Raw genomic sequence first — 10718 nt, forward strand, 5'->3', positions numbered from 1 at the left:
AGAGACAGGGTTTCACCATGTTGACCAGGATGGTCTCGATCTCTTGACCTCGTGATCCACCCGCCTCGGCCTCCCAAAGTGCTGGGATTACAGGCTTGAGCCACCGCGCCCGGCTCAGTTTCCTCTTTAACCAGGAAAGGAAGCACTCATTTATGGAAAGGAGACATTCTTCTGGTCTTCATTCTATGAAGTGAATCCCGTTTTGCAGTTGATTTGCCTTATACAACTTTATTCTTAGGGAAGAACCTTTTAAGAAGGAAATAATAAAAGATTTGGTATTTTGTACATTTTTACAGTGAAGCTTATGTATTTATGCTTTTTGACTAACCCATATCTGGACTTTATTATTTATTTAAAAATTTTTTTCTGAGACAGCGTTTCACTGTGTCACCCAGGCTGGAGTGCAGTGACACGATCTTGGCTCACTGCAAGCTCCACCTCAACCTCCTCACCTCAATCATTTGCAACCTCCGTTCAAATGATTCTTCTGCCTCAGCCTCCCAAGTAGCTGGGATTATAGGCACACGCCACCACACTTGACTAATTTTTGTATTTTTAGTAGAGATGGGGTTTCACCATGTTGGCTAGGCTCCTCTTGAACTCCTAACCTTAGGTGATTTCACCCACCTTGGCCTCTCAAAGAGCTGGGATTACACAGGCGTGAGTGACTGCGCCTGGCCATATCTGGACATTTTATTCCTTTTCCTGGAGTATTAAAATGAGGCGTGGATTTGTGATCTCTTAAGCTATGACCCTCTTAAACAACACTGTAAAACAGGGGTCCCCAACCCCCAGGTCACGAACTGGTACTGGGCCACACAGCAGGAGGTGAGCAGCAGGTGAGTGGGCTTTACCTCCTGAGTTCTGCTTCCCGTCAGATCAGTGGGACATCAGATTCCCATAGGAGCATGAACCCTGTTGTGAAGTGCTCGAGGAATGCGTAGCGCATTGGAGGCATCTAGGTTATGCACTCATAATGAGAATCTAACTACTGACTGCTGATCTGAGGTTTCATCCTAAACCACGCCCACACCCACACCCCCACTCCTGTCCATGGAAGAAAAATTGTCTTCCATGAAACCAGTCCCTGGTGCCAAAACAGTTGGGGACCACTGGTCTACAACATGTAATATATTTCTACCTAGAAACTCTCTAGGCATTCTATTTTGGGTTCGGTAATGTGTATCAACTTTGTCAAGTTTTAGATTCTGATGAATGGATTTATATTACTGTTTCTCCTCCCATCACATCTCCCAACCCCATCTCCCACCCACATCCACCATGTTTGCTGTATTTTCCAGTGGATGCTCAGGCTTCACTGGAAGCAAAGAAATAACAAGGTCACCCCAACCCTCATTCTTCCTCGTTATCTTTCTTCTGAGTCCCATGTGACCTGTTCTGTTTATTGCTTGTATCTGGACCTGATGACTTCTCTTTCGTGAAAGACTGTTTCCTTGGAGGTCCTCACCCCACCTTCTTGCTTGCTCTTGCCACAGATGGCTCAGCGGAAGATCCGAGACATCCTGGCCCAGGTTAAACAGCAGCATCAGAAGGGACAGAGTAACCAGGCCCAGGCACGGAGGAAGTGACCAGCCACTCCCTATCCCTTCAAGTCCAGGACAACAACGGGCAGAAATCCAGAGTGTGCTCTTCCCGGCAGGCCTGAGAATGAGTTGGGAATCCGGGACACCTGGGCCGGGCTGTAGATCAGGTTTGCCCACTCGCTTGAGAAAGATGTTCCAGTGAGGAACCCTGATCTCTCAGCCCCAAACACCCAGCCAATCGGCCCAACACTGTCCGCCCCTTGGGGTGTCAGAAATTCTAGTGCAAGGCACTTTTAAACGTGGATTGTATAAAGAAGCTCTCCAGGCCCCACTAAGAGGGAGGATAACACCCCAGTGGGAAGAAAAATAAAATTTCCATCAGGTTTTAAAAACATGCAGAGGGGTGTTTTAATCAGCCTTAAAGGATGATTCATTTCTTGACCCTACTAACACTTTTCCAGTATTCTTCCTCCTACTTGGGTAATTGATTAAAATACCTCCATTCACCACCTCTTTCTATATTTACACTAATTGTTTTATCTTTATTGCTACCAGATAAAAATGGGAAGGAATGCATCGCTTTGCCTACAATATTGACTCAAGGTAAAAGAATGGTCAGTGCCTATAGATTACTCCCTAACCAATCAATAGGTATAATAAGGAATGAAGAAGAGGGAAAAATGGAGAGAAAGATGGTTAAAATACATAGTAATCCACGTTTAAAAGGAGTGCCCCTGTGGCTGATCTATTCCAGATCACCATCTTCAAATTGGCACAACTGAAATTTCCCCACTGTGTTGGGGCTTCCCCACCACATTCACGTCCCTCTTCCATGTAGGTTCCACATTATGTCCAGGTGCACATAGGTGGTATTGAATGCTCAGCAGGGTAGGGGCTGACCACTGTCCCTGATTCCCATCGTTCTCAGGCGGATTTTATATTTTTTTAAAGTCTATTTTAATGATTGGATATGAGCACTGGGAAGGGGACGCTAACTCCCCTTGATAAAGTCTCAGTTCCATGGAGGACTTGAGTGGCCCCAAAGGCTGCCACGGTGCCCTCACCCCAGCCCGTGTACTCCCATAAGGGCTGGTTCCTAGAGGCAGGGGTTGTGGGGCACTCCCAGCCACGGCACTGTTTCCTTGGTAGTGGGACTTGGAACCCAACCCTGAACTCCCGATAAAGCTAAAGTCCATCATCTGGCAAATTCAGTAAATTGGAGAGTACTTGCTTTTGTTTGTATCTGAGAGGAATTTTTAACGGACGGCTTCTGTCTCCGTGAATTATTATTGGCATATTCAGAATACCAGCAGCATTGTACACGAAGGGGGTAAATAAGCTTAATTTATTAATTTACCAGGCTCAGTAAGATCCCATGGAGTGTTTAGCCCTTGTAGGGGACAGAAGCCATCAGTTAAATGAGGTTAGGCCTCCCCTCCTAATATACTGATTGACAATGCATATTAGCCAGGTAATGCACTTTAGCTACCCTGGACAATGCTATCAAGTGTGCTGGGAAGGGAGGAAGGCCTCTCTACATGTGGAAAAGCCCATGTGTGGAGTTCCCCTCCTTTCAACATTGCAACAACGGTAACAACAAGACAACCGCAACATGTGGGCGTAGTCAGGCAATGCTGTGTGCGAAGTAAACTACCTCAAGGTATGAAGTTACCTCAGCAATTATTTTCCTTTTTGTTCCCCCCAACCCCATTAAAAAATTTTTTTTTGATTTTTGTTTTTTTTTGCGGCTTGCTGATATTTTATATAAAAAAGAAAAGCAAAGCAAAAGAGAAGCTGATAGTCTTGAATATTTTATTTTTTTAATGAAAAGAAAAAACAAGAAAGTTATGTTTCATAATTTCTTACAACATGAGCCAGTAACCCTTTAGGAACTCTCTATGGAGAACAGGCCTGGTGGGAAAGGCTGTGGGGGCTGGCCCCTTAGGAGGAGGCTAGCTAGTGCTACTAGGTTTTTGAGAGCCCAGAGGGGCAGAGCCCAGAGCCTTATTTGGCTCTGATCTCTGACTTCTAGAGCCCCAGCTGCCGGCCGCTGCTGGAATATCCTACCTGATAGGGTTAAAAGGCTTAGCAGAGCTGGGGGCCCTCAGTGTGGCAAAACAATGTCTAACAACCAGCCACCTGACCCTTGGTCTCCTCTCTTTCCTCCTTTGGTTAAACAGCATCCCAGCCAGCTTTTCCCACCAGTGGTGCTGTTGAGATATTTTAAAATATTGCCTCCGTTTTATCGAGGAGAGAAATAATACCTAAAAAATATACCCTTTAAAAAAAATCTATATTTCTCCGTCTAAAAATATGGGAGCCAAAATTCCATTCATGGAAGAAAGACAAGGCCACCCTCTCGCCCTCAGAGAGGTCCACCTGGTTTGGCATTGCAATGCTTTTCATTATTTTTGTTACTGTTTCATTTCAATTACATCTTGGTATTCTTCTTAATCTACATCCATAGATCCAAGGGGCAAACGGATACTAAATAACTGCCCCCACCTCTTTCTCCCTGTCTTCTTTAGATTGGTCTGATTGATTTTAAAAGTGGACCCAAACTTAGGGAATTACTGATTTAGGGTGGCTGGTGGCAAGGAGGGGCAGGGGATATGGAGCCATGACTGGGACAGGTTCCTGCCTTATCACTTTCTCCCTAGGACATTCCCTTGTAGCCCCCAGAACTGTCTGGCTCAAATTGAAGAGAAGCAGAAAAGCATTTAAGGATCACATCAGGCCAGTAGAATTAAGCGTCTCCACCTGTCCCAACCACAGAAAGGGTCTCCCAGTTTTCCATCTCTGGCTCTCTATGCTTTATCCCAAAACAAAGCAGATAACGTTCAGACATCGGCCATTTAGTAATTTAAAGCGAGTTTCCAGCAGCAAGCATGCTTTGATATCTGGTTCAGGCTATCATCAGGAAGAAAAAAAATATCCCACAGTACCTGAAATGTGATTGTTGCAGTGTTCAGTTTCCTTGGGGGTCTGCTCCCTTCACAACTTGAGTCCAAGTCCTTTTCCGTTGGCTGATTCAGCTCCCAGAAGAGACCAGGAAGTGTGTGGCAAGGGACTGGAAAAACTTCACTTGCTTAGATTATTAGGCAAGGCACCGCTAGTTGTTGATATTTGCACCAGCAGGAAGATCGTGGAAGTTATACCACTAGTAAGCAAAAGGAGCATGGTTTGGTGCTTAAGGTTTAGTGGGATGAAGGACCTGTCTTGGTGGGCCCTCCTGTGCCCCGTAGGCTAGGTCTTAGGGCAACTCTTTGCCTTCCTACTCAGTGCCTCCATTTCCCCATCCTTGGTGAGATAGCAAGCTATTGTGAAAAGCACTTGGGAGATTTGGATGATTTGAGAAGAGTGACTTAAAAAAAATGCTTCTGTGCTCTAAGATATATATGTGTGTGTGTGTGCTGCATATATATTTTTAAGAAAGGACCATCTCTTTAGGATCTATTTTTAAATTCTTTGAAACACATAACCAAAATGGTTTGATTCACTGACTGACTTTGAAGCTGCATCTGCCAGTTACACGCCAAATGGCTTTAATCCCCTCTCGGGTCTAGTTGCCTTTTGCAGTTGGGGTTGTGGACTCAGCTCCTGTGAAGGGGTCTGGTTAGGAGAGAGCCATTTTTAAGGACAGGGAGTTTTATAGCCCTTCTACTCTTCACTTCCCTTCTCCCAGTCCTTATCAATCTTTTTTCCTTTTTCCTGACCCCTCCTTCTGGAGGCAGTTGGGAGCTATTCTCTTGTTTATGCCTCACTATTGGCAGAAAAGACCCCATTTAAAAGCCAGAGAACACTGGAAGGGGATGCTCTAGTTGGTTCTATGTGTCCATTTTCCTCTGTGCCAAAGACAGACAGACACAGGATGAGAGAGGATGTTTCTGAATCAAAGCAGTAGCCAGCTTTGGACACATACCTGGCTGCCTGAGGAGGAAGGCCTCCTGGAAACTGGGAGCTAAGGGCAAGGCCCTTCCCTTCAGAGGCTCCTGGGGGACTAGGGTGTGGTGTTTGCCAAGCCAAGGGGTAGGGAGCCAAGAAGTTGGTCCGTCAGCTCCTGGTTGCACTTTGGGGAAGGAGAGGAAGTTTGGGGCTCCAGGTAGCTCCCTTTTGTGGGACTGCTCTCAGTCCCCTACCCCTACTGCAGAGATAGCACTGCCGAGTTCCCTTCAGGCCTGGCAGATGGGCAGTGAGGAGGGGCCTCAGTTAGCTCTCAAGGGTGCCTTCCCCTCCTCCCACCCCAGACATACCCTCTGCCAAACTGGGAACCAGCAGTGCTAGTAACTACCTCACAGAGCCCCAGAGGGCCTGCTCGAGCCTTCCTGCCCCACAGGAGAAGCTGGTGCCTCTAGGCAACCCCTTCCTCCCACCTCTCATCAGGGGTAGGGGGGTTCTCCTTTCTTTCCCCTGAAGTGTTTATGGGGAGATCCTAGTGGCTTTGCCATTCAAACCACTTGACTATTTGCTTGTTTCTTGAAAACCAGTAGAAGGGAAACAGCACAGCCTGTCACAGTAATTGCAGGAAGATTGAAGAAAAATCCTCATCAATGCCAGGGGACATAAAAGCCATTTCTCTTCCAAATACTCGATAATTTAGATGCAGAACATTTTTCTGTATTCAGACTTAGAGTAACACCAGCTGAAAACTTCAGTTTCTTTCCTTTGGATACATAAGGCTTCTCTATTAGGATATGGGACAGGGAGGAGGCCTCATGTCTAAAGGGGGATTTAGGGGTGAGAGCCCCAGCCCTGACCCTCGGCCCTGTGCCCTGCTTTGGGGGCACAGTCTGATGGCGCCTTTGCAGGCGCCTTAGTTTGGTTGACTCCGGATGGACAAAAGAAAAAGAATAGTTTTTCTTGAATGAAATAGCAGGAAGCTCCTCAGGAGCATGTGTTTTGATTAACCGCAGGTGATGGATGCTACGAGTATAAATGGATTAACTACCTCAATCCTTACAGTAAGATTGGAACTAAGGGCAGGGACTCGTGCATAAGGGTATGCATCCCAGCCAGGACAAGTAAGTTGAGGCTTGTGCCACAAAAGGTTTGTCCTTGGGGAACAAGCAGGCCTGCCAGGATTCCCCCCCATCAGTTGGGCTGGGAGGGCTGGCCGTGAGGTCCCCGCTTTCTGTTTTCCTTGCCCATGTGTCACCCCTTTGGCCTCCAGCTTGTCCCTCACTTTCTATAGCTTTGTTGGACCAGATGGTGAGGAAAGGAATGGCCGCCTCCCTTCTAGAGGAGGCTGGCTGGAGTGAGACCTGGGGCTTGGTCTGGAACCCACCCACACAGCCCCTAAGTCAGAAAGTCTGGGGAAGCCAGATCTGAGACCTCTTCAACAGGGTTTCTTTGAGATCCTACACCTCCACTGGGCCCCTTCTCAGTCTTCAAGGGGGCCCCAGTTGGCTCTAGAAGAAGAGGTGGAGCAGGATCCTTTGCCCTGGGAGAGTCTGAGGGCCTGGTCCTTGGACTCATTCAGGCCGTCTTTGTAGTTGGGGGAGTTCCACTGGGCAATCCCAGCTCCTCCCCACCCTCTAATGGACCTCCTCATAGAAGCCCCGTTTCACTTTTGTTTTATCTACCTCTTAGCAAAACAATAGATAAATTAGGTAGTGGCAACTCCACTTGCTTAGGTTAGGGGGGGAAAAAGATTTCTTTTTCCAAAGGAAAAAAATATACCTTGAGAATACTTTCCAAAAAATAAAAAAAAAATAAAAAAAACCAAAAAAAAAGTTTTTTTTTTTTTAAAAAGAGGGAGACATTTTCCAGTGATCACTGGATTGTTTTAATTTCCCAAGCTTTTTTTTTTTTCCCCCATAAATAAGTTTCACTCTGGCGATTTTCTTCACTTGTTTAAAATAACGTGCTAGCTATTCTAACAGGTACAGCTTTCACAGTCTGCCCCTGGCTTGTCTCACCCCACCCCCACCCCATTCCTGTCAGTGAGCCCTTCCTGCACTTCTCTCCCTTCTCCCCTCCCAGCCAGCTGACTTCAGTCACCCCTGCCCCTGCCAACAAGCTCCCAGGAATAAAGGCTTTGTTTTGGGGATGCTTAACTCTTGACTGGCACTTACCCACTGTGGGGCTGGGGAACCACTTGTAACATTTCTGTGCAAATTTTATGTTAGCCACTGCTATGTAAAAGCACGTTCAAAATGAATTTCAGCAGATGATGAGTTACCAGAATGAATAAACGTCCTCCGCCACCATTTGGAGTCTCTCTTTTCTCCGGAATCTTGATCCTGGTCCCCAATAAATGAAAAGAGCCTCCTCCCCTGAGACAAAGTGGATTTGTAAGCAGTTCTGAGACATCCTTCTGAAGCAGAAGAGGGAAAGATGTATTTTGATGAGTGCAAATTGGGACGGGCTGGAGGCCTACTGCTTGGGAACGTTTTAAAAAATACGAGTGCTACCTTATTCTGTAATTTCGGCAACTTTGAAAATTGTGTTTTACTGGATTCTGCCAGCCATCACCACCCAATTTTGATTGTATCCCTCCTCCCATCTTTAATCTGTGCATTGCTTTGTCTGGGGGAGGTGGGGCAGCTGGCTCAGATGTTGGAGTTTGTTCTTTGATGGATGAACGAACACTCCAGTTTTCTTTCCCGTGAAGCCACAAACCACTTCATTTTGCTGTTTCAATTTCAAAATAAAAGGAAACTTATATTGAAAGGTGAGTGTGTTTGTGTCTCAGGGTTTTTGGGTCTGGGAGCGGAGATGCTCAACCTCAGCATGGGAGCCCTGGTTCCCAGGGACCTGAGTCATCCAAATGCAAAGTAGGCATTTTTTTTTTTTCAATGTACAGAAGAGTGGTTTTTAAATGGTACCTTGCTCTTAATCAGCTTTGCATATTGGGAGGAGGGCAGGTGAGGTGTTTGGAATGACAGCTCCAGCATTAAAGAAGATGTTGGGACATCACTACAGAAAATTACCTGTCCAAGAAGTCACAAGTGTGTGTCACTCTTCCTAACACTTGCCCTAAGAAAAAAATGTAAATGACTTCTATTTCTGGGTTTTCTGTAAAGGGAAAGGTCTATTCTGACTCTGCCCTCTCCAATTTTTTTTTCATTTTGGGTGTTTTTTTGTTTGTTTTTGAGATGGGATATTACTCTGTCATCCAGGCTGGAGTGCAGTGGGGTGATTTTGGCTCACTGCAGGCTCCACCTCCTGGGTTCAAGTAATTCTCCAGCCGCAGCCTCCTGAGTAGCTGGGAGCTGGGACTACAGGCGTGTGTCATCACCATGCGCTAATTTTTGTATTTTTTGTAGAGATGAGGTTTCGCCCTGTTGGCCAGGCTGGTCTCAAACTCCAGGCCTCAAGTGATCCACCTGCCTTGACCTCCCAGAGTGCTGAGATTACAGGTTTGAGCCACCAGGCCTGGCCTAAATAAATACTTTGTAACATGATTTTTTATATAAAAATATTTTATAACATGATTAAGATAAAATGATTAAGATTCAAATACTCTAATTCGGCCAGGCTCAGTGGCTTACGCCTGTAATCCCAGCACTTTGGGAAGCTGAGGCGGGTGGATCACCTGAGGTTGGGAGTTTGAGACCAGCCTGACCAATATGGAGAAACCCCATCTCTACTAGAAGTAGAAAATTAGCTGGGTGTGGTGGTGCATGCCTGTAATCCCAGCTGCTTGGGAGGCAGAGGTTTCAGTGAGCTGAGATTGCACTCCAGCTTGGGCAACAATAGTGAAATTCCGTTTTAAAAAAAGGTACTCTAATTCAGATTGTCAGTCCAAATACACTTCATGCTGACTACTGAACCGACCCATTAAGATCAAGAATAAAATCCCAAAGATTACTGCATAGCTACATTTTAAAGTTATGGGCAGAGCAATACAGTAAGATACTAAGTGGAAAAAATGTATTAATATAAGAAACGTCATTATTTGCAATTAATATTGCAAGTCCAAAAAGTAAACTTTTTTTTTTTTATGACGGAGTTTCAGTCTTGTCGCCCAGGTTGCAGTGCAGTGGCACGATTGCGGCTCACTGCAACCTCTACTTCCAGGTTCAAGTGATTCTCCTGCCTCAGCCTCCTGAGTAGCTGGGATTACAGGTGCCCACCACCACACCCAGCTAATTTTTGTATTTTTAGTAGAAATGGGTTTCACTATGTTGGCTCGGCTGGTTTTGAACTCCTGACCTCAGATGATCACCCAGCTCGGTCTCCCAAAGTACTGGGATTCTATGAGTGAGCCACCGAGCCTGGCCCTTAATAAGCTTGTAATTAATATAATCTAGTAAAAGGCTGAGTGTGGTGGCTCATGCCTGTAATCCCAACACTTTGGGAGGCTGAGAGGTGGGTGGATCACCTGAGGTGGGGAGTTTGTGACCAACATGGAGAAACCCCACCTCTACTAAAAATACAAAATTAGCCAGGTGTGATGGTGCATGCCTGTAATCCCAGTTACTCGGGAGGCTGAGGCAGAATTGCTTGAACCTGGGAGGTGGAGGTTGCGATGAGCCAAGATCACGCCATTGCACTCCAGCCTGGGCAACAAGGGGGAAACTCAATCTCAATAATATGTATTAATTTAGTAAAGGGGTCATTTACATATAAATATCTTAAAAGCAACAAGGCTGGGCGTGGTGGCTCACGCCTATAATCCCAGCACTTTGGGAGAGCGAGGCAGGCAGATCACGAGGTCAGGAGTTCAAGACCCTGTCTCTAAAGATAACAAAAAATTAGCCGGGCGTGGTGGCATGCACCTGTAGTCCCAGCTCCTTGAGAGGCTGAGGCAGGAGAATCACTTGAAGGAGGTGAAGATTGCAGTGAGCTGAGATCGTGCCATTGCACTCCAGCCTGGGCAACAGGGCAAGACTCCATCTCAAAGAAAGAAAGAAAGAAAAACAACAATAAAAAAAGTTATAAGTAGGCCAGGCACAGTGGCTCATGCCTATAATCCCAGCACTTTGGGAGGCTGAGGTGGTGGATCATCTGAGTTCAGGAGTTTGAGACCAGCCTGGCCAACATGGTAAAATCTCATCTCTACTAAAAAGGCAAACATTAACTAGGTGTGGTGGTGTGTGCCTGTAGTCACGGCTACTCTGGAGGCTGAGACAGGAGAGTCATTTGAACCCAGAAGGCAGAGGTTGCAGTGAGCCAAGATCAAGCCACTGCACTCCAGCCTGGGTGACGGTGAGACTCCATCTCAAAAAA

The 10718-nt window shown here is 46.2% G+C and overlaps 1 protein-coding gene across 2 annotated transcripts in view; it reads left to right on the top strand.

Annotated features, from left to right (window-relative positions):
- IGF2BP1 (insulin like growth factor 2 mRNA binding protein 1) overlaps nt 1-2804 on the top strand; it is a 54340-nt gene extending 51536 nt beyond the window's left edge. For both annotated transcript variants that reach the window (XM_017540064.2, XM_017540065.2), the window contains exon 16: nt 1497-2804. In XM_017540064.2, the coding sequence (XP_017395553.1) occupies nt 1497-1589 (93 nt within the window). In that variant the 3' untranslated portion in view covers nt 1590-2804. The remainder of the gene's footprint in view (nt 1-1496) is intronic.
- Nucleotides 2805-10718: the final 7914 nt, after the last annotated feature.

The sequence above is a fragment of the Cebus imitator genome, unplaced genomic scaffold, assembly GCF_001604975.1.
Source record: "Cebus imitator isolate Cc_AM_T3 unplaced genomic scaffold, Cebus_imitator-1.0 Scaffold123, whole genome shotgun sequence".
NCBI lineage: Eukaryota > Metazoa > Chordata > Mammalia > Primates > Cebidae > Cebus > Cebus imitator.